The sequence below is a fragment of the Microcaecilia unicolor genome, chromosome 10 (genome assembly GCF_901765095.1).
Source record: "Microcaecilia unicolor chromosome 10, aMicUni1.1, whole genome shotgun sequence".
NCBI lineage: Eukaryota > Metazoa > Chordata > Amphibia > Gymnophiona > Siphonopidae > Microcaecilia > Microcaecilia unicolor.
Genome location: NC_044040.1, coordinates 141,188,159 through 141,212,615, shown reverse-complemented (window position 1 = coordinate 141,212,615; position 24,457 = coordinate 141,188,159). Strand labels below are relative to the sequence as shown.

Below are 24,457 nucleotides of genomic sequence, written 5' to 3'. Positions count from 1 at the left end.
CCGGCCCGGATGCTTTGCCACCCGGTCTAGTACCCTGCCTAACATGGGCCAGAGCGGGAACACATAGAGAAGCTCCTGTGTCGGCCACTGTTGGAGAAGTGCATCCACTCCCAGAGATCGAGGGTCCCGTCCTCTGCTGAAAAAGCGCGGTACTTGGCAAATGGCCGATGACGCCATCAAATCTAGGCTCGGCTGGCCCCAGCGCTTCGTGATGTCCAAGAACACCTGAGACGATAACTACCACTCTCCGGGATCCAAGGTATGGCGACTGAGAAAGTCCGCCTTGACATTCATGACTCCGGCAATGTGGGCCGCTGACAGCTGTTCCAGGTTCGCTTCCGCCCACTAGCATAGATTCATGGCCTCCTTGGCTAGAGGGGCGCTCTTGGTACCTCCCTGGCGGTTGACATAGGCCACAGCCGTGGCATTGTCCGACAGGACCCGTACTGGCTTCAACGCCAGTACCGGGATGAACTCCAAAAGCGCCAACCGAATGGCTCTGAGTTCCAGGAGGTTGATAGACCACTTTGCCTCTGCAGGAGACCAGAGCCCCTGCGCTGTCCTTCCCAAGCAGTGGGCTCCCCAGCCCGTCAAAGAGGCGTCCGTCGTGACGACAATCCACTCTGGGGTCACAAGAGGCATCCCTGCAGACAACTTCTCTGTCTTCAGCCACCAGCTCAGCGCCTTGCGCACTGCTGGGTCCAAGGGAAGGCGCACAGCATAATCCTCCGACACCGGAGTCCAGCACTGCAGCAGAGAGTGTTGTAGTGGTCTCATATGAGCCCTGGCCCAGGGCACTACTTCCATCGTGGCCGTCATAGAGCCCAGCAGCTGCACATAGTCCCAAACCCGAAACAGTGAGGCTACTAGGAACTGGTCCACCTGAGCCTGAAGTTTGACAATCCGATTGTCCGGCAGGAACACTCTGCCCACTTGGGTGTCGAATCGAACTCCCAGATACTCCAGGGACTGAGTCGGGCGCAGCTGGCTTTTCTCCCAGTTGATGATCCACCCCAGGGAGCTCAAAAGAGCAATCACCCGGTCCACAGCTTTGCCGCACTCTGCATAAGAGGGGGCTCGGATCAACCAGTCGTCCAGATAAGGATGGACTTGTACTCCTTCCTTTCGCAGGAAGGCCGCGATGACCACCATTACTTTGGAGAAGGTCCGCGGAGCAGTAGCCAACCCGAACGGGAGGGCTCTGAACTGGAAGTGTCGGCCCAGGACTACAAAACGCAGAAAGCGTTGATGAGGAGGCCAGATGGGAATATGCAAGTACGCTTCCTTGATATCCAAGGATGCCAGGAACTCCCCTGCCTTCACTGCCGCTATAACAGAGCGGAGAGTCTCTATGCGAAAGTGCCGAACTTTCAAGGCCCGATTGACCCCTTTGAGGTCGAGGATAGGCCGTACAGAACCTCCTTTCTTTGGTACTACAAAGTAAATGGAGTAACGTCCCTTGCCAAGCTGATTTTCTGGCACCGGAACGACCGCACCCAGGCGGATCAGATTGTCCAAGGTCTGCTGCACTGCCACAGCTTTGACCAGAGACTTGCAGGGAGAGAGTACAAACCCGTCTCTTAAGGGTCGGCAGAACTCTAGCTTGTAGCCGTCTCTGATGACTTCCAGCACCCAAGCGTCTGAAGTTACCCTGGTCCATTCGCCCAGAAACGAGGACAGGCGTCCTCCAATCTGCACTGGGCCATGGACCAGGACCCCGTCATTGGGTACGAGACCCTGGGGGAGGACCGGAGGGCGCACCTCCGGGACGGCGGTCTCTGCGAAAGGAATGCTGCTTGGGGGAGAAGTTCTTCTTGAAGGAAGAGGGGGCAGAGGAGCCCGACTTGCCCGGGCGGTACCGACAGGCTTCCTGAAACCGTCCTCTGGAGTTACCTGGGCGAGCACTGGCCCGAGCCCTGACCTCTGGTAACCTCTTGCCCTTAGACGTGCCGAGATCGGTCACAATTTTGTCCAGCTCGACCCCAAAGAGCAGCTTGCCTTTAAAAGGCAACTTAGCCAGGCGGGACTTAGAGGCGTGGCCAGCAGACCAATGCTTCAGCCAAAGCCACCGCCGCGCAGAGACTGTCTGAGCCATACCTTTAGCCGAGGCTCTCAAGACATCATACAGTAAGTCTGCCAAATAAGCCAAGCCCGATTCCAGGGCTGGCCAATCAGCCCTCAAGGAAGGATCCGAGGGGGAAGCCCGCTGCACAATCGTCAGGCACACCCTGGCCACATAGGAGCCGCAAACTGAGGCCTGCAAACTTAAGGCAGCCGCCTCGAAGGACGACCTTAAGGCCGCCTCCAATCTTCTGTCTTGGGCGTCCTTTAGGGCCGTGCCACCTTCCACCGGCAACGCCGTTTTCTTAGTCACCGCAGTGATTAAAGAATTCACGGTAGGCCAAAGAAAGGCCTCCCGTTCACTTTCAGGCAAAGGATAGAGGCGGGACATAGCCCTAGCCACTTTGAGGCTCGCTTCCGGGACATCCCATTGAGCCAAAATTAAGGTGTGCATGGCATCATGCACGTGGAAGGTTCTAGGCGGGCGCTTCGTCCCCAGCATAATGGCAGAGCCAACAGGGGCTGAGGGAGAGACGTCCTCTGGAGAGGAAATCTTCAAAATGTTCATGGCCTGCACTAACAGGTTGGGCAAATCCTCTGAGCGAAAGATCCGCACTGCAGAGGGGTCATCCGCTCCATCCGAGCGGGAATCTGTCTCCTCCAAGGAATCCCCAAAGGACCGTTGGGAGAACTCAGATACGCTGCCCTCATCTACATCAGAGGAGACAGAGTCCTCTAAGGCCTGGGAATCCACCCGAGGGCGTTTATTTCCGGGGGCCTCAACCCCTTTATCGGACAAGGGAGAAGGGGCAGCGTTTTGCATAAGGAAGGCCTGATGCAGCAGCAAAATAAACTCGGGGAGAAACCCCCCAGACTGTGCACTTCAGCAGCCTGGGCCACAGCCCTAGACGCACCCTCAACCGGCGCTCGCAAGAGCGGGGGAGAAACATGCTGCGCATCCAAGATGGCGTCCGGCGCGACACTCCGCGAAGGAGCCGCGCGGGAAGAACGGCGCTTAACTTTAGCCGCTTTTTTGCCGTCGCCCAAATCAAGGGCGGCCATGGCATTAACGTCTCCCAGCTCAAGGGCGGCCCAAGAAGAAGCCGTCCGAGCCGAGTGGCCGGCCAAGATGGCGGAGGCAAGCAGCGGGGGATGGGCGTTTATGGCGGGAAAAACCGCCGCACCGGAGGAAGACCCAGGACACTGACCGGCCTCCAAACTGACACCCAACAAGGGCGAATCAGACTTTAAGACCCCTGCATCCCCGCTAGAAGCGCACACGCGGTCTGGGGAGCGATTCTTCGCGCCCTCGCCCTCCGACGCCATAGGCCACGTGGAGATCGATCGGGGAACCCCCTGCCCGCTATAAAAAGGTAAAAATTACCTGCTTCTCGCTCCGAGCTGTAACGAACTGGTGTCCCAGTGAGTAGCTGCAATAAACGTTTAAATAAACGTTGAAATAAACGCCCTTAAGGACGTCCAAAAATTTTTTTTTTTTTTTAACGGAGCCAGCGGGAGGGGGGAGAAAAGGAGGGACCTGGCACCACCAGGTTTGCACTTGCTCAAGAAGAGCCCTCAACCCCAGGTACTCAACAAAACCTAAAAATTAGGCTTGGAGACCTAGCCAGAGCTGCTGCTGTGTGTGACCACCACCTGCTGAGATAGAGAACATACTGAGGAGTTTCCGGCAGCACATGACCACATATAGGGAGGCAAAAGGATTGCTCTCTATCTCCACCTGCTGGTAGATGGACACAACCCACCAGTCTATGGATTGATCAGCATGATGATATGGAAAACTTATTGCTCTAATCCACTGCGAATTTCAATCCGGCATATTTATGATCTTTCATTAACCTAACAAAATAAAAAATGGAGGACATTCATTTTTAAACTGTCTGAAAACCTTTACAAACTTTCTTTTCCACAAGCTCTCTGTTTCCATTCTCTTGTTCTGGTGGTGTTTTCCGCTTTTCTCCTTTCCCATCATTCCTTGTTGATGTTGCTGCTACTGTAGCATCTGGTAAATCTGAGAACAAATCCGTGGCACCTTTGAGGGTAGCTGCAACACAGAAAGGAAACAAATTGTAGTACATCATGATGGCTTCAAACGCTCCATCCAAAAGACACTAGCGGCTCCATGCAAATTGTCACTATGATATGGAAAAAGGAAAGTATCTGTGCAGATATGGAATTTTACAAATAAAAACCCATTAAAATAAACATATGCTTTTTTCTAAGGGGCTGACTCACTAAAATCTGGCAATATGTGATCATGGATGTCAGACTTGATAGACCTACCACCAAGGAATGCTAAGAAATCATCTTGCACATTCCTCAATCTTCATTTCCCCAACTGTAAAGGTCTAAAATACAAATTAATGCACGCATCAACCTTTTCCTTTATGAGCACGAAATTCTGGAACGCACTGCCACGCAACCTAAAAGCGACCTATGAACTGACCAACTTCTGTAAACTACTAAAGACCCATCTCTTCGACAAGATATACCACAAAGATCAAATCATGTGAAATTCATACATATACCCAGAAATGTTAATAATGCCTTCTTTTATATTACTATCATGTATTCCATTACCGTGTAATCCAACATCCTTCTATAACACCAAATGTTTATTCCCTTCTCATTTCTATTATCCATGATGTTTTGTAAGCCACATTGCGCCTGCAAAGAGGTGGGAAAATGTGGGATACAAGTGCAATAAATAAATAATTGCTACCAGTTGCATTATTGACAATGCAGTCTATGCCTCAAAAAAAACAAAAACAAAAAACAAGTAAAGGCATAACCTGTAATACTGGTAGCCTGGAACGCTTGTGCTTTAGTCAACCAGCTCCTATGAGAATTATCACATTTTAATGCATATAGAGCTAGATTCTACATATGGCAACTAAAAAAATCTGTGCGGGGAAAAAAAAACTCGTCTACACGTATGCTCTAAAGTATGCCTAAATTTTATAGAATAGGCATTAAGTACTTCGCAGTTTATAGAATATGCAGAGCAGCTCTCCACGTAACCAAATTTGGTCACGCCCATTTAGGCCACATTTTACTTTGCTATAAATCCTGATGCCTAAATTTGGCGCAGATCGAATGTATTCTATAATAACGCACTAAGATTGTAGAAACGTCCATGCCTCACCCTTTTCACCTATGCAACTTAGAATTTAGCAAACCACATTATAGAATACACTTAGCGAGCTGTGTGCATAAATCTCAATACCAATCAGTGCTAATTAACATCCAATTAACAGCGCTGATTAGCTAGTTAACCAATTAAGTTTATGTGCATAGTTAAAGAATATGGGAAAATTAGGTTCTTACCTTGGTAATTTTCTTTCCTTTAGTCACAGCAGATGAATCCATTAACTGATGGGTTATATCCGCCTACCAGCAGGTGGAGATAAAAAACACTGAAAAACCACAGTGACCTTGGAAGGCTAGCCCCTTCTGCCTTCAGTATATGAAACTTCCAAAGCAGAGTGAGAAAGAAAGGTAAAATAACGTAAACTTTCCTCACAGTGAACAAACGCTCCAGAACCGGAGCAGTCACCAACAAAGGAGAGACGTTCTCAACCTCCTGCAATAGAACAGCATGTAGAAACTCTGAGAACTGATCTTCAACTCCTCCCGATGCGATACAATATCTGCATGAAGGATCTGAACAACAAAAACAAAGTCAGACAGGGAGGGATCATGGATTCATCTGGTGTGATTAAAGGAAAGAAAATTATCAAGGTAAGAACCTAATTTTCCCTTCCTTTGTCATCTACAGCAGATGAATCCATTAACTGATGGGATGTACAAAAGCACTCCCTACGTAGGGTGGGAACAGGCAACTCCACGAGCAAGCACCTGCGCTCCAAAATACGCGTCCTGCTTCGCTGCCACATCCCAGTCTGTAATGCCGTACAAACGAGAGCTAAGAAGCCCAAGTAGCCGCACAACAGATCTCTTGAAGAGAAAGGACACCCGTTTCAGCCCACGAGGAGGAAATCACTCTCATCGAATGCGCTTTAAACGCTTCAGGCAGAGACTGTCTTGAAAGCAGGCTATAGTGGCCTTAGACACCTTACACCCGCGTCAAGGACCTGTCAACAATACAAAAAGGTGATCAGAAGTCCTGAAGTCATTTGATATCTGAAGATATTGCAACAGGGCCCTGCGGACATCCAAAAGACACAATTGCCCAAAGGAATCTGGAAAGTCCTCTCTCGAGAAGGAAGGTAGAAAAATGGGCTGGTTCAGGTGAAATGCTGAAACCACCTTAGGCAGGAAGGAAGGCACTGTATGTACTGTTACCCCGGACTCCGAGAACTGCAGAAAAGGATCCAGACAGGAAAGCGCCTGGAGCTCAGATACGCGTCTAGCCGATGTTATGGCCACCAAAAAGACTGTCTTGAAAGTCACATCCTTCTCAGAAGCTCGCCTAAGCGGCTTGAAAGGCGAACGCTGAAGAGCCTTCAACACCAGTTCCAGGCCGGACACAGCGACCGCACAGGAGGACAGAGCCGAAGGGCCCCTCTGAGAAATCGAACAATGTCCGGATGAGCAGCCAGGGACAAGCCAGAGACTTTCCCTCGGAAGCATGCCAACGCTGCCACTTGCACCCGAAGGGAATTGCAAGCCAGGCCTTTTTGTAAGCCGTCCTGGAAAAAGTCCAGGACCGACGAGACTGTAGCCCGTGTGGGTGTGATTGTTTTTGAAACACACCATGCCTCAAACTTGCACCACATCTGAGCAAAAGCTGAGGAGGTAGACCGCTTGTTGGCCTGCAAGAGAGATGACCTTGTTAGAGTAGCCCTTGACTCTCAATTGCCCTTTCTCAAGAACCAGGCCGTAAGACCAAATCGGTAGAGATCCTCCAAAGTGACAAGACCCTGAACCAACAGGGTCGGCACCAGAGGCAAAGAAAGTGAAGCCTGAACCAGCATCCGACGGAGATCCGCATACCACGTACGCCTTGGCCAATCCGGAGTGATGAGAATCACCAATCCTCGGTGTAGTAGAATCCGCAGGACTCGCTCGATCAAGGGCCAAGGAGGGAACACATACAGGAGGCCCGAGGGCCAGGGTTGAGCCAGTGCATCTAACCCCGCCGAGCGAGGACCTCTCCTTCTGCTGAAAGCGAGAGACTTTGGCGTTTGCACTTGACACCATTAGATCCAATCCAGGGGTCCCCATTTAGCACAAATCTGAAGAAAAACTTCTTCTGCCAGTTCCCATTCCGCCGAGTCGATTTGATGCCTGCTGAGGAAATCGGCTTGAAGGTTGCTCAGACCTGCTATGAGAGCTGCGGACAGCAGATGCAAAAGGAGCTCGGTCCATTTGGAAAATCTGAGCGGCCTCCGCGGCCACAGCCCTGCACAGAGTGCCGCCCTGGTGATTGATGTAGGTCACCGCTGTTGAGTTGTCTGACAGAACTTGAACAGGAAGCCCCTCCATTGTCTTGTGGAAGGCTAGAAGAGCCTTTTCCTTTCCTCTCTGAACACACCACCCGAACTCTCATCCACGCCCTCATTACCTCTCGCCTTGACTACTGCAACCTTCTCCTCACTGGCCTCCCACTTAGCCATCTATCCCCACTTCAATCCATTCAGAACTCTGCTGCTGGTCTTATATTCCGCCTGAACCGATACACTCATATTACCCCCTTCCTCAGGTCGCTTCACTGGCTTCCAATCAGATACCGCATTCAGTTCAAGCTTCTCCTTCTCACCTACAAATGCACTCAGTCTGCAGCCCCTCATTACCTCTCCACCCTCATCTCCCCTTACGTTCCCGACCGAAACCTCTGCTCACAGGACAAATCCCTCCTCTCAGTACCCTTCTCCACCACCGCCAACTCCAGGCTCCGCCCATTCTGCCTCGCCTCGCCTCACCCTATGCGTGGAATCAACTTCCTGTGGCCCTACGCCAAGCCCCCTCCCTACCCATCTTCAAATCCTTGCTCAAAGCCCACCTCTTCAATGTTGCTTTCGGCACCTAACCTTAGACTGCCCCAATTTGACTGCCACTACTTGATTGTCTGTACATTTGTCCATTAGATTGTAAGCTCTTTGCGCAGGGACTGTCCTTCTATGTTATATTGTACAGCGCTGCGTAACCCTAGTAGCGCTTTAGAAATGCCAAATAGTAGTAGTAATATCGCTCTCAGTCCCCAGCGATTGATGGACCACCCCACTTCCACGGGTGTCCACTGAGCACAGCTACCCTGAAATGAGCTCCCTAGCCCGAAAGGCTGGCATCCGTTATCACCAGGCACCAAGAAGAAAGCGCGAGCGGCCTTCCCAGTCGCAGCCTCCAGTCGGAGAGCCACTGATCCATACTGTAGCGGTCAGCAGGGAGCCACGTTAGTCTGCGTTGGTATTCCTGGGAAAACGGAGACCATTGTTGAAGCAGAGCAATCTGCAGTGGCCTCAAGTGAGCTCTCGCCCAGGGAACCACCTTCATGGTGGCCAGCATCAAAATCCCAGGGCGAGGCATCCGCAGGAGCAGACGGACCTGATTCTGAAGCTTGCATCGCCTGTGGTCGGGGAGGAAGACAAACCCCGAGGCCGTGTCGAACTGGACCTCCAAATACTCGAGAGACAGAGGGGTCAGGTGACTTTTGGGCACATTGATCACCCAGCCCAGAGTCTGAAGAACCGTTATCACTCTGGTCATGGCGAGACGACGCTCGTCTGCCGAATCCTCCCTGATGAGCCAGTCATCGAGACACGGGTGTACTCTGACACCCTCTCGCCTGAGAAAGACAGCTACCACCACCATCACCTTGAAAAAGGCACGGGGAGCTGTGGCCATGCCAAAAGGCAAGGCCTGAAACTGGAAATGTTGGCCCTAAACCACAAACTGGAGAAACCGCTGATGCGGAGGCCAAATAAGCATTTGCAAATACGCTTCCTTGAGCTCCAGAGACGTGAGAAACTCTCCTGGCTGAACCGCCACAATGATGGAGCGCAGGGTTTCCATGCGAACGTGTCGCACTCTTAGGGCCTCGTTGACTCTTCATAAGTCGAGGATCGGTCTGAAAGACCCACCTTTCCGAGGGACCACACAACAGAGTAGCGACAGCAGCCGCGTTCGGCAGGAAGCACAGGAATGACCGCTCCGAGCTGCAGCAAGACTTGCAAGGTCTCCTCTACCCCGCCCGTGAGATGGCAGTGCCGCATCGGGACTCCATAAAAGCGTCTCTCTCACCGGGGCACCGACTTCCAATCGGTAGCCTTCTCTGATCAGGACCAGGACCCACTGATCCGAAGAAATCATGGTCCGTCCACTCCTCAACGAAGAGGGAAGACGACCCCTTACTGCAGGAATCGACGAGTGGACCGGCGTCCCATAATTGTGGAGGACGCCCCTGAACTCCTGGTTGTTGGCCAGCCGCTGTGGAACGTTTGTCCGAGCAAAAGGAGTTCCTCTGCTGAAAATGTGCACATAGAGACAACCCAGCAGAGTGGCCGGACCGATACCTGTGAGCTTTGCGGAAACGTGGCCTGGAAGAGGAGGGAAAAACAGAGCTTTTGGAAGAAGGCCGCGGCCTATCCTCAGGTAACTGCTGGGACTAGAGTCCCCTAGGTCTTTAACAATCTTCTCCAATTCCTCTCCCAATAACAGAAGGCCCAGAAAGGGTAACCTCACCAGCCTCTGCTCAGAGGCCAAGTCAGCCGCCCAACGCCGCAACTCTGAGCAGATCATAAAGGGCATCAGCCAATAAAGACAGGGCAGACTCCATACGCGGGACAACCTCAGAGAAGGAACACGCACCATCCTCGGGCATATCACCTGCCTGCTGTAACCAGGAAAGGCAGGCACAGGCTGCATAGAAGCTGCAAATCGCTGCCCTTAAGGAAAGGCCCACGATGTCAAAGGACCGCTTCAACGCGGATTCTAGCCGCTGGTCCTGCATATCTTTCAAAGCGACCCCTCCTTCCACCGGGAGAATGGTCTTTCAGTCACGTGTGACCAATGCATCCACATAAGGCATCCCCGAAGGGGCCAACTGATCCTCACTCAGAGGGAAAAGCTGAGCCATAGCCCTGGCAACCTTCAAAGGCCCAGCAGGGTCAGGCCATTGAGCAGAAATAAGCTCTTGGATTGAGTCATGCACAGGAAAAACCTGAGAAGACTTCTTACTACTTGCCATCCTAGGATTAACAGAGGAGGCATCGACCTCGGCCGGATCTTCAATAGAAAGGGCCTGCAAGGCGTCAGAAATGAGCGCTGGCAGCTCGTCACGGTGGAAAATCCGTACCGCTTTAGGATCATCCAAATCCTGTGACAAACAGGGACCCTCATCTGGCTCATCCGTCCATGAGGGCCTACCAGACTCCTCAGACTCCCCACATCCTGACCAGAAGGGGGGAAAAGGGAGAGGCACCACCCTCAGATGGGGAATTTACCCATCTACGTTTAGCGTCAGTCCAACGCTCGGGGGAAGAAGGAAACTCAGCGGCCAACACTGGACTATCAAATCCTGGAGGGAATCCAGTCCGCAACGGAGTGTCAGACGCCTCCGGCACAGTCCTTGTGACATAAAGGCCTTATGCATCAGCAGCACACATTCAGGGGAGAAAAACTCACCCTGGTCTTCCGCCCCCGAATTAGGAGAAGCAAAGGAAGGAGTTCCTCTAGCAGCCTCGGAATGAGGCATCCCCCTGCTCTCAGACTCCTCCGCAACCGCGAGGGTCGAGTCACGCGGTGCTTTTAAAATGGCGCCCGCTGCCAGCTCCACCAAGAGGGAAGAATCACCGCTCGCCATAGCCGTACTAGCACGAGCGTCTAAGGAGCACGTACTGCAAAGCCCCGCTGCTGACCTGCGTTTACCACAGCGGGAGTAGCACTTAACGCCTGCAGCAGATAATCGCCCGACTGGACGGAAATATAGAAATAAAATGGCAGCTTCGCACAAAAACTTACCCCGCACAGAACGCTGTCTGCGGGAACCTCCCCGGAGGAGCTGGGCACCACTCTCACCTCAGAAGACCGAGCAACAAGCTCCGGTCAAACTGCACTGAACCAGAATCTCTGGAGAAAGCCTCAGAACAGCAACGCTGTAAAAGCGCGCCATTTTTTTTTTTTTATACTGTGAGGAAAGTTGGAGGCAGGCAGCAACAGAGGGACTCCAGGAGGAGGGGGGGATGGGGTAAGGCAGGGACAGGGAACAAAACCAAGTATGCCTTCAAAGTGGGCACCACCAGCCACAACACCCCCGCTCTACTGGCAAAGCGCAGGAGCCACCCCAGGCAGAAATCCAGGAGCTGATCGAGCAACACCTGCTGGGAGATAGAGATATATATACTGAAGGCAGAAGGGGCTAGCCGTCCAAGTGTCCCTGTGGTTTTTCAGTGTTCTCTATCTCCACCTGCTGGTAGGCAGATATAACCCATCAGTTAATGGATTCATCTGCTGTTGATGACAAGGAAGCTTCGATTTCCAAGCAGAAATTAAGGCACTATTATAGAATCCGGGGTATAATGCACATGTTATAAGTATCTTTGACAAATCATACCTACTCCTGTGCACTATGGGGCAGATTCAAGAAAGGATGCCAAAAGTCAGGCACAAAAAAATTAAGCACTAAGCAAGTATTCTATAAAGGAAAAGTTGAGTGCTGAAGCCATTATAGAATACTAGTTTATGTTGGTATTTGCGCAGCAAACGCTAGGTGCAAGCTTGTGCCTAAATACAGCCAGTTGCCCACATAACCGACAGTATTCTATAAACTTAACGCATAAGTGCCTGATGCACCCCTGACCTAACCTGCCCATGCCCCCCCCCCCCCCCCAAGTTAATGCTCCTCCTCAGTTAATGCCCCCTTTGCAGTTACAGGCTATGGAACTTAGGCACTAGGTTTATAGAATAGCACCTAAGTGCAGTTACATGCATAACTGCAAATTGTTGCCAATTAACACCACACAAGGCCTTTTCTTTTTAGGTTTTTTGCAGGTTTTGTGTGCTAATAACACCTGTGAAAACCTAAAGAGAAAAACAAATGCATTAATTCTGCAATTAAGTGTGCTTTATAAAAATAAACCGGTAAAGCATGCATTATATGCATATGTGCATTATAGTAGTTTATTTTTACATAGGCACGCAATTTGCGCTCGTTATGCATAAAAAAAAATCTGTAAATGGACACCTGTGCAGGATGTCATAATCAGGGACAAAGGGTGAAATGTTTTACCTGTTAATTTCCTTTCCTTTATTTATTTTTTAACATTTGTATCCCACATTTTCCCACCTATTTGCAGGCTCAATGTGGCTTACATAGATCCGTAACTGGTGAATACCTTTAGTCTAGCTGTACTATCCTGACTACTGTGTTGCATTCCCCACCTACGTGCATATGGAAGTAAAGAAATGGATGTTTTCCAGTGACACTACCGGTATAATAGTTGGAGCTCTCTAGAAAAACTCCAATATGCCTCTTTCAAAGCAGCAGAAGGTCCCTTAAACCCCATCCATGTCCCATCAACCACTGCAGCTGTAATTAATTTTTCTAACCAGAAACTTAACTCTTCTTTTTGAACACCACTAGAAAGAAAGACAAAAATCCCCATCTATCAAAGTCTTCTGGTGGTGGGGTGGATGCTCAGGATGGTTCCTCCTCACCCTCCCCCCCCCCCCCCCCCCCCCCCCCCCCCAATTGCATCCAGGCTGCATCATCCTGACTATTGAGATGTACCCAAGCAGAACTCACTAGGTAGTGGATAACAAGTTCCCCTGAAAGACAGCTCTGCCAAAGTCTGAATGGGCTCTGGCTAGTATATCCAGTCTGTAATTCTTCACAAACGAATGTAATAATAAAATTGCCGTCTAGCAGATACCCTCTGAGGAGACTGTTTGGGCCTCTGCCCAAAAGGTCATCTGCAACGGAGTCGAGTGTGCTCTTAGCCCAGAAGGAACTCTTTTGTTCCTGTAAATGTAGGTGGCCTCAATGCTTGAAATTTATCCAACATGCAATGAAGGCCTTGGACTCCAGCCTGCCTTTACAGGGTCTATAGAACAAAACAAATAGACGATTAGAGAGCCAAAAAGCATTTGTCTCCTTCAAGTACTAACACAGGGCTTTTGGCTGTCAAACATGAACTCTGGCTCACAAAAGGAAGGCATGCAGATCTCTTGGTTCTTATAAAAGGGAGAGATCACCTTAGAGAAAACAAAGAAGGGACTGAATGGATAGACACAGAGTTCCAAGAAGGACAGATATGGGTCCTGATAGGACAGGGCCTGAAGCTCCAACACTCTCCTGGCAAAAGCAATCACCAAACAGTCTTCAAAATGAGATCTAGGCCCTTGTGTTTGCTGGGGTGGGGGGGGGGGGGTCTAGAGGTCCATTGGACCACCAGGGCTTTAGGCCTGACAGGTCTGGGTTAGAGAAAAGCCCAAACCTGTTAAACCTCTTCTGGCACCACCCAAGTCAGGCACCTCTACTGGCCTACATACCCCCAAGTTCAACTGAACCAGGGAACCCAAAACAGGACCCACAGAAGCAGGAGAAAAACCAGGAGCATATGAGATACCATCCACTGCCTGATGGAGATAGACAATACTGACAGACCAAGGAGCATACTGTCCCTATGTGGAAGAGTTCAGTTTGCTACTCTCTGTCTGTCTCCTGGTAGATGGTCATAACCCAAAAGTCTCTGGATTTGTCTGCTGCTGATGACAAGGAAAAACAGGTTAAACCCATGGGCCCCAAATCGGTATACTTTTATGATTCACTTATATATTGCAGTATTTTCAATTTTTTGTTTATTCGATTCTGGCCCGTGGAAAGGGGTCTAACTTCCACAAGATAGTCAAAAAGAGGGTACTTTTATTTAAAAAAACAATTTGGTGCATTAAAAAGCTACAAAATTACCCCAGGGATTAGTCACATAAAAGTACGTGCTGTGAAAGAAGGTGCTTACTTTAAGGCATCGTGGGAATAGATACGTTTGGTAGCAGAGCTTGGGCAGAACACGGAATAAGTCGCAATTTATGTGCATTGTTTATAAAATACTAGTAAAAAAGGCACGTTTCTGACAAATGAAACGGGCGCTAGCAAGGTTTTCCTCGGAGTGTGCTTGAGAGAGTGTGTGTGAGATTGACTGTGTGAAAGAGAGGGAATGAGAATCAGAGTGTGTGCCAGGGGCCCATCACTCCCTCCTCCCTCCGAGTTCCAGGGTCATCCCCTCCCTCCCTCAGAGTCCCAGGGTCGTCCCCTCCTCCCAGTCCCAGGGTCCGTCCGAGTTTCAGGGTCCCCCCCACCCTCCCTCAGAGTCCCAGGGTCGTCCCCCCCTCCGTCCGAGTTTCAGGGTCCCCCACCTCCGTCCCTCAGAGTTTCAGAGTCCCCACCCTCCCATTTCCAGGGCCACCTTCCCTCCCATTTGAAAAAGCTGTAGACTTGTTTCTGATGGAGCAACAATTTAAAAACGACAATGTGGAGCAGCAGCTGCTAGGTTGTTTGGTTTAGAGTGTATGCAAGGACTGCAGCATGGGTGAGGTAAAGGCAAGCTCCTAAGAGTCTGGGAGGAGTTAATTGTTTTAGTTGCAAGGAGCTGTGCACCCCAGCTGACCTTGTTAATCACCCAGGGCAGAGTTAATTGCTTTACTTGCAAGAAGCTGTGCCCCCCAGCTGACCTTGTTAATCACCCAGGGCAACCACTCCAGGTGCCTGAGAAAACAATTATCTCCCTTTCTTTTGTGTATTTGCTAAACCGCATATCTATGCCACCTCAAGTTTCCGGCTGGAGGCTTCAATTAGAACGTTGGAGGTGCCTTTTATATACAGAGATTGTTCAATCTAATATATCCCGACCAACATCTAACAAAAGTCAAATATACTTTTTCTTATATTTCTTAGGACCTCAACGGCGACACTCAGTGGCTGTTACACATTCTAGTGCCACTAAGATTTACACTTTCACTTCATCATAGGTCCATATACCCAATCGTTTTAAATAATACTAATATTCTGCTTTATTAGAATGTAACAGCCTGTTACGTCTGTGCTTACCTCGCCCTCTGGTGGCCAGAACCGGTGGCTGCTGTGGACCATCACCCATTCCAGATTTCAGCCCAGTCCGGTCCGGATCTTCCGGGCTGCCAGACTTGCTTGCTTGGATTGAACCTTCACAGCACCTGTAGTTTCCTGGTGATGGTTGCAGCTGAGCTCCAGGTGCTGCTGGGCTTTTTTTAGCCATTCTGAAACCTTGCTGCTTTGCCTTTGCATTGCGTCTAAGGCCCTGGTATGTTGGTGCTTTTGCACTTCAGCCTGAGTTTGTTTCCTTGCTCTAGTTCTTGCCTGAAGTCTTGCCTGTTCTAGTTAGTCTGTGTTTAGCTTAGAGTATTGCTTGTTTCCTGTACTGCTTGTTTCCCAGTCTTGTGTCTTGTTTGTATGTCTTGCCTAGTTCTGGGTTTAACTGTGTTTGTTCCCTGCTTCAGTGGCTGCTTGCAGCTTTCAGTTCAGTCTTGTGTCTAGCTGTATTTGTTCCCTGTTTCAGTGGCTGCTCGCAGCTTTCAGTCCTGTCCTTTAGCCTATCCTTTCCCTGCCTTGCTGTCCCTGTGCTGCCTAGCTGTTAGCCAGTCCTGCCCTGTCCAGTAAGTCCTGCCGACCACCTGAAGCCTTGAGCTCAACTCTTGGTGGAAAGTGGCCAGGTGCAGGTGAAGCCTACTGTTTGTCAGAGATCTGCCCTGTCTCTAGCATGGGGTGGTTTTGCCTGCCACTGCCGCTCCTCGGCAGTGGCCCAAGGGCTCACAAACCCAGTGTCCAGCTTTGAAAGCGTGACACAGCCAGAGTATCACTGCTGATATCCTAAGAAATACAAGAAAAAATATATTTGACTTTGTTGGATGTTGGTATCACTGTTGATATCCTAAGAAATACAAGAAAAAATATATGACTTTGTTGGATGTTGGTTGCGGTATATTAGATTGAACAGTATATATTGTAAGACTCCTAACACAAGATCTTGGGTGCCACACAAAAGCAAGTTTGCTTGTTTATAAAATATGCACATTCTTTAAATGAAATTAGTTACTCCTGCTTCTGAACAGTCATGTTACCTTATTTTTAGCCACAATTTCTGAGGGTTTGGCACCTAAGTGACTTTATAGAATAGGTCCAAAATAGTAACATGCTATAAAATTATCCCTTTATTCCAATACAAAGCCACTTCCTATATACCCCAGCATTCCTTTGGATGGAAAATGGCCTTGCCAAACTGTTTTGTTATCTTAAGATCATCCCAAGGCTTCGTTCTCGTTTGGTGAGCATTGGAAACACTTCCTGCAGTAGTTATTGCTTTTTTGGAAATGCACGATTCAGCAGTATTTTATATTGAAACTTAAGAGCTGTCAAGCACTCAGTCATTCCTTCAACTTTCCAGGGTCACTTCTCATTCTGTCTGATGGCATAATGTTAAAGGACAGGCAACACAGACAGACTAATTCAGAAATTAGTCCAAAAATCTATTTTTGGAGTAGGTACAGGGATTGCTACTTTAACTTTCTTTGGACTTTACTTCTCTGTAGCCAATGTTTTCCTGGCTTGTGAGCCAGCCAGAATACAATTAGGGTAGGGCCCAAATGTTGAAGAGAGGCGCTCTCTCATTTATGCCAATTCAATGATTCAACTGGAACATTTTTGTCCTGGTAAATCAGTTACTTGGGGAATGAACCATAGCCACCAATGCTCACAAGAGGGGCAGATGTACAAAGCATTAGTGTGGATTTAACTTTGTTTCACTGCTGGTTTTACTGGCCAAGCAATGCTCCAATGGTTTCCATGCGAGAAACCATTACTGCAGATTGCACGTTAATATGATCATTATGTATCTCCCAGCCTTGCTTAAAAAAAAAAAAAAAAAAAAAAAAAGTCTCTCATGTATGTTTTGCACAGGAAACTTTTCGCCAGGTACAGGTTAGCATAGAAGGGTTGGTTGAGCAGCGAATGTCTAGCGGTGCCCCTTCTCACCCTCCAACCCAACCACCCTGCCACGGACTGCATGGTGCACTAGCCCCTAGCAAGAATCCTTCCCTGTCCCTACCCAACCAAAACACCCTCCAATCCCCCACCATCTCCAGCTTAAAGAATCCTCCATGTAGTCTAGTGGGCACCCCACTCCTCAACTGCTTTCCAAACTAGCATCCCCTCTTCCCTCCACCCCTGATATTAAATCTCTTGTGGTGTAATAGATCCCCTCTTAACCCAACACCCCCTTTCCCCTAATATTGACCTCATACAAGGCAGGAGTGATGCCCATTCGCTCCTCCTTTAGGGCACCATCCTCTGTAGGGTCTGTCTACATATAAGGAGAGGTGAGGGGGGGAAATCAGTTATGTGAGGGTGAGGTGGGTGCCACTAGACAGCAGGGATATGTTTGGGGTTGGGGAAGAGGTGTCGGGTTAGTGGGATGTCGTCACAGCATATGCTTGTGAGTTGGTTTTGTTTTGTTTTATGTCAATCACTAGGAAAAAATGCCCGTTTCTGAGCGCAATGAAACGGGCGCTAGCAAGGGGCCCCCTCCCTCCGAGCTACTTGCCTTGTTAGTTGTTCGCTGTGGCGTTTCCGTTTCGGCCCTCGAGTGTCATAGCTCCGCCCTCAACGTCATGACGTTTTGACGCGAGGGCGGTGCAGACACTGCAGGGCACACCGGATATCTCGGGCGCCTCAACTTCCGTGGAGGCTTCAGAACGTTGGGGTTGCCTTTTATATAGAGAGATTTCTGTCAAGTGCCTGAGTCAATCATTGTTCAAGCCCACTAACAGAAAAGCTGACATTTATTGCTGAGCTGCAGATTACTGAGCAAATTTAGCATGGCAGTAATTTACATGACCATTAGTTTGAGCATGTTATGACAACTGTTTGGTATCAATTTCACAGTCCAGTAAAAACTCAGCCCTGAGCCTTTGAGCATTGGCTCCAGAGGTCTTGTTGTGTACTCTCCTCACTCCCTGTTCACTGTCCTCTGTCAGCAGGAGTCAGTGAACAGAGATGCTTACCTACTGCTTCCTCTCTTAAATCAGAGCCATAGAGGACCCTGTCTGTGGGAGTTTTAAGGTGAAATTAGGCCTTACCTGCTAATTTTCTTTCCTCTAGACCCTCCAGACCGGTCAAGACACTTGGGTTATGCACACCTACCAGCAGAGGGAGACTGAGAACACTAACTCTGAACTCTGTACATATAATCTGTGCCTAACCAAATATATCCAGTATACGACTAGCAAAGCAGAGAAAACTCAACACCCAATTGGAAACTAAAACAAACCCCTGTACATGGAATCCCAAGAAAAAAAAACCCCCAAAGTGTGCTCAAGCAGACCGAATGCAAACAGCGCCCCGTACTGCACCAGTCTAGAGTCAAGGAAACATCCCCGACATTGACCAAAAAGAAATGTACTATGAAACAGCCATAGCAGAACATAGGCTCAAAAAGATATCTGACACTATATGGGCGGGCTCTTGACTGGTCTGGAGGGTTTAGAGGAAAGAAAATTAGCAGGTAAGACCTAATTTCACCTTCCTCAGCAACCCTCCAGACCGGTCAAGATGCTTGGTAAGTACCAAAGCAGTATAAGATTAAGGGCAGGACCTCCGAAACCCAGCAGCTCCAAAACCGGCATCCTCCCTTGCCTGGACATCAATTCTATAATGCCGCACAAAGGAATACATAGAAGACCAAGTCGCTGCCTTACAAATGTCTTGCGGAGGAATAAAACTACTCTCCGCCCAGGAAGCAGCTACCCCCCGGGTAGAATGCGCCTTACGGCACTGCACGCCCCTTCAACAAATAGGCCGAACCAATAGCCTCCTTCAACCACCGAGCAAGAGTTGCCGTGGAGGCTGCTCACCTTTCTTAGGACCTCCAAACAAAACAAACAACCTATCTGAGGACCGTCGAACTCTAGCGCGTAGCCTTCGCATACTACCTCCAGCACCCACTGGTCTGAAGTAATCTGGACCCACCTCTGGTAAAACAAGCGTAACCGGGAGCCAATGCGAACCAGAGGCTGGGTCCCCGCACCATCATTGGGAAGCACGGACCATACCGGAAGCTCCAGAGGAGGAATCCCGGCTTCCACCTCGAAAGGGCTGGGTCCTCTAGAAAAACCAACCCCTGGGCGCTCCACTAGACCTACCTGGCCTATACTGCCTTGCTTCCCGAAATCGCACAGAAGCCCCCCCCCCCCCCCCCCCCCAGGAACCTGACTTGGGACGAAGCTCCGGAAGCCGCGGGACCTTAGCATCACCAAGTCCTCGCACCAACTTATCTAAACTCCTCCCCAAAAGGATAGAACCTTTAAAAGGGAGCGAACAAAGCTTTGACTTAGAAGCCACATCAGCAACCCACCCCCGCAACCACAGGGCTCAACAGGCTGCAACTGCTAGGGGGTCATGTTCTGTCACGATTGTGACTGTATTCCACGCCAACACTCACCTCGTCTCCTGGTGACCAGGCCCTATGGCTGATGTGGACTGTTTTCTTCCTGTTTCCCCAGACATGTGCCAGAGTTCATTCCAGTCCTGATGTTCCAGCACTCCAGACGTGCCCTTGTGTTTCTGCTGCCAAGCCTCACCTGTGACCTCATCTGTAATTGCCTTTATTAAGCACCTGGGAACTTTCAGACTTGCCTTTGCAACAGAGGTCTTCAGATGAGTTTCGTCTGTGAGTGCTTGTTGCAGTTCCAGCCCTGCTAGTTCTTGCCTTGTTTGTCTTCAGTTCCCATCCTGCTTGTGGCTGCCCTGTTTGCTTTCAGCTTTCATTCCCGCCTAGCCTGTTCCAGTATCCTGAATCCTGTTCCAATATCCTGAATCTTGTTCCCGTATCCTGAATCCTATTCCAGCCAAGCCAAGTCCGTTCCAGCATCCGGTTCCACCCAAGCCAAGTCCGTTCCAGTATCCGGCCAAGCCAAGTCCGTTCCAGCATCCGGGTCCAGCCAAGTCAAGTCCATTCCAGAATTCTGTCCAGCCAAGCCTGTTTGAGAGTCCTGAATCTTGTACCAGCCTCTCTGTGTTTAGTCTCGCTTTCTGTTGGGTGGTTCACCTGCTGCTGCCGGTCCCCGGTAGCGGCCCAAGGGCTCACTACTCCAGATCATTCCTCACAGTTGTGACGTACTCTTTGCAGACGCCCGTAACAAATCGTATACTGCATCCGCCAAAAAAGATGACCCACATCTCAGGCAACTCCCGAACCCAGGAAGCCCTATCAGACTCTGGGCCATCCAGAAGCCTCTCAGCCCAGCGAAAACACGCGCGAGCTACCAGACCTCCACAAACAGAAGCTTGCAACGCCAAAGCTGAAAAATCGAAACTCAGCTTAAGAGTTTCTGAGGATCCCGTAACGCAGCACCACCATCCACTGGGATAGCTGTGGCCTTAGTCACCGCCGTTACTACGGCATCCACTGCAGGAAGTTTCAAAGAATCTCTATCCTCCTGGGGTAGAGGGTATTTATTTATTATCTCATTTGTACCCCACAGTTTCCCAACAGGTAGAGCTTAGCCATGGCCCGAGCCACCTTACACGGTGCATCCGGGGAAGACCACTCCTGCGCTAATAAGTCTCTCAGGTCTGCGTTGATGGGAAAAGAGCGAGGGAGCCGCCGAATCCCCTTAACCAACGGATCCACCTGTTTCCCATCACCCAGAGGAACCTCCGCAGGCTCAAATTTTAAGGTAGCGGATACCTGATAATAAGTTCGGATAACTCATCCCTGTGAAAAATCCGAACTACAGAAGGATCCTCGCCTGGCAAAGACACCTCTTTATCCCTTCCGCCCTCCGAATCTGGGAGAGAAAAGGTCTCCAGGTCCTCTGACCACTCCAAACACGGTCTGTTAGCTAACACACCCCCAATCCCTTAACCACAGGGCTTAGAGCGAGAAGTAACCGCCTTCTAGGCCTGGAACATGGTCCAAATAAAGTTCGGAGGAAACCCCCATGCCTCCGGAAGCTTCTAACCCTGCGGATAGACCAGGAACAGGGATTCCCTGCCCAGACTGCATCGGCTCCAATCCAGTGTGGGACGAATCCAAGATAGTGGCGGTACCCGCCAAAATCAGGACCGCCGCAGTAACCCCCGCTCGTGCCACCTCAGCCCCATCTAAACATGCAGCGGGAACCTCTGCCGCTAACAGCAGAGGCGTGGAGGAAGGAGGCTTGGGCTCCCCCCCAAAACGGCACTGACCTCCCAGCGCATCTAACCCCCCCCCACGAGCGCAAAACTGGCAATATAGTTTCCCCGACATCAAAAACAGCGGGTAAAGAACTAAAGCCAAACTTCCTAAATTTGCACACAAACCCACACACGGGCTCGCTGCAAGCCTCAGCTCTCCCAAGCAGCCAGACCGACACCGGTTCGAAACCGGAGAGCAGCTCTTCTTTACTTTTTTTTTATTATTATTTAACTTTGAGCCCCGCTGCTACTGACCACAAGGAACTCAAGGCTGCCCAAGAGGGAGAGCCAGCTAGGGGGAGGGACCCGGCCACCCGGATGCGACACCCCATGGGGAACGAAGGAGGGCCCACCGGACCCACCACCACTCCCAAGCACACCAAGGAACCAGGCACAGGGATTTTTCAATAAACTAGGGAAGAGAAAATAAAACCAACTACCCTAAGAAAATATCTAAGTCCTACCAGACAGGACAAGCTGCATGTCTACCCTCTGCTGGAGACTGAGAAATAAAGGATTAGGCACAGGTTATATGTACAGAGTTCAAAGTTAGTGTTCTCAGTCTCCCTCTGCTGGTAGGCGTGCATAAGCCAAGCGTCTTGACCGGTCTGGAGGGTTGCTGAGGAAAATGTATTTATTCTACTTGGGGGAGGGGGGGGGTTAATTTTTTGTCCACAATCCATCAAAGGGCTCTCAAAGAGCTCCATCCTATCTCCTCATATCAGAAACAGACGCGTCTATTCCGTTGCTGCAGATCTTTGAATCCTCCGCAAAAAGACAGCTTTTTCCTATTAACCCTTCCACCAGACCACCATGTTTTTCAGAAAGACACTGAAAAGAACCAGCTTCTGTTATATCTCAACTCACTACCATGGCGCCCATCCACAGATTACTGTTTATATTACATATTAGTCTCTTGTGCCTGCTGGAATAAAAGGTTTAGCTGAAATACTACTCCACGTTCAGTCACTCAATTAACAACGAAACAATTTGTTTTGACAAGATCTTCTTCATTTAAAAGCATATTGTATTGGATCATGCAGCCCACAAGATTCAATTCAGAAACTTCACGAGTCCCCCTTCAGAAAATGTCACTTGCAGCAGTTTTTATTTACCAACTTTCTGCCCGAATGAAACAGGAAAAATTGCGGCCATTTTCTAGACAAAAATAATCGAGTTTCCAAGCAGTAAATCGGATGATCTACAATCACCATAATAATGGGAGAACAGAACAGTAGGATGCCCTCCGAAAGTGCACACGGAAACAAAGCCCACCGGCCCGGCCGGGCGCAGAAAACAAAGGGGAGCGCACACCTACTTCCACAGAACAACTTTCTGCAAGGCCTGTACACGCACCTGGCTTCAGCTCTTTCATCACTGATCGGGCACTACGCTGTACACTCTGGTCCTTACCGCTGGTGGACTGCGAGGGCTCCGGAAGGTCTTCGAACAGGTCCATGCTCATTATCCAAGCTAATGCAATACTAAAACCACTCAACAGTTAACTTTACTCAACAAGCAGAAACACATGAAAAAAAATCCATAAACACGAAAATAATAATATACTCCCAAAGAGACTTGTTCCTCGTTCATACTGTCAATCAAAGTTAGGACAGGAGGAGCTAATTCTGTTGTTTCGACCTATCAATGAGTTAAATGTCACAAGGCAAGGGTGGGATCGATGTTAGATCAAGGTTATTATGACGCTAGAGGCGGGGCTACCGCGGTTTATGTAATCTGTAAAGCATACTTTTGCAGCTTTAAATGTTGGCGCTTGACTTGTTCCGACCGAGGAAGCTTAATGACTGTAGACGGCATGAGCCTATCTCGCCCATTATCTGGGCTGAAGGTAGTGGTGGGCGGAGCTTGCCGCCATTTTGGCCATACCAAAACAATTGCTATCGCTATTGAAATCAATTGCAAACTTGTGATGGGAGCCCACCTCTCTTCAATGTTACTTTCGGCACCTAACCTTTATACCTTTCAGGAAATCTAGACTGCCCCTATTTGACTGACTGTACTGTACATTTGTTCTTTAGATTGTAAGCTTCTTTGAGCAGGGACTGGCCTTCTATGTTAAATTGTACAGCGCTGTGTAACCCTAGTAGCGCTTTAGAAATGTCAAGTAGTAGTAGTATGGGATGGGGGTTGGGGGAGGAGTTTGGGAGTTTTTGAAGGGTCTGTGAAGGGGGAGGATTATATTCAAAATGTATTTCTTAGTGCTGCAGAACTTGCTTTGTTGTTTGCAAGTGTATTATGGATTTCAGTGCCTTTTTTTTTTCTTTTTATATAGAAACTAGTAAAAAAAAAAGCCCATTTCTCATTGAAATGAAACGGGCGCTAGCAAGGTTTTCCTCGAAGTGTGTATGTTTGAGAGAGTGTATGAGAGAGAGAGTGAATGTGCAAGTGTGTGTGACAGACAGAGAGTGAGAGAGACTGGGTGCGAGTGTGTCTGTGAGAGAGAGAGTGTGTGAGAATGAGGCTGTGTGCCAGGGGCCCCCCTCTGAGTTCCATGGTCGTCTCCCTCCCTCTCTCCGAGTTCCAGGGTCGTCCCCCCCTCCCTCCCTCCGAGTTTCAGCGTTGTCCCCCCTTCCTCCGAGTTTCAGGGTCCCTCCCTCCCTTTCATCCAGTTCCAGGCCCCCTCTCTCCAAATTTTAAAAGTCATCTTGACTTACTCAGTCGGGGTTACAGCGACCGGCAGCAGCGGTAAAAGGCTTGCAGACTCGGCCCTTCTCTCCCCCTGAGCTCTGGTCCCGCCCTTGTGGAAACAGGAAATGAGGGTGGGACCAGAGCTCAGAGAGAGAGAAGGGCCGAGCCTGCACGGCTTTTACCGCTGCTGCCGGCTGCCAAAACCCCGACTGGGTAAGTCAAGGTCAGCATTGCTGGGCTGGTGAACTTGAAGGGGACTGCCGAACTGGAAGGGGGTGGCGGAGGGCTTGGGGGGGGGGGGGGGGGGGGTCAGCGTTGCTGGGGGTGGTGTGGCAGGTGCTGTGTGAGAGAGAGTGAGTGAGTATGCAGCCTTCCCTTCCCTCCGAGGGTGGGGCAGTGAGAGCGAATGCGATTACGAACCCAGGAACACTACACGGCTTCACTGCCACGGAGTCAGCTTCAGAACGCTGAAGGTGCGAATTATTATATTAGACTAGTAAAAAAGACCCATTTCTGACACAAATGAAATGGGTGCTAGCAAGGTTTTCCTCGGAGTGTGTATGT

General features: G+C 49.8%; 1 protein-coding gene across 11 annotated transcripts in view; it reads right to left on the bottom strand.

Moving 5' to 3' along the window:
• Positions 1-23,939, bottom strand: part of ILKAP (ILK associated serine/threonine phosphatase) — a 109,107-nt gene extending 85,168 nt beyond the window's left edge. The window contains exons 1-2 of one of the 11 annotated variants that reach the window (XM_030215831.1): positions 23,920-23,939; positions 3,982-4,123 (exon numbers count right to left, since the gene is read on the bottom strand). In XM_030215831.1, the coding sequence (XP_030071691.1) occupies positions 3,982-4,051 (70 nt within the window). In that variant the 5' untranslated portion in view covers positions 4,052-4,123; positions 23,920-23,939. Of the gene's footprint in view, positions 1-3,967; positions 4,124-12,784; positions 12,805-15,085; positions 15,105-18,147; positions 18,167-22,359; positions 22,427-22,455; positions 22,477-22,562; positions 22,872-23,919 lie in introns of those variants that run through there. The other 10 variants (XM_030215821.1, XM_030215820.1, XM_030215823.1 and 7 more) reach the window with 10 other exon arrangements.
• Between the last annotated feature and the right edge of the window lie 518 nt (positions 23,940-24,457).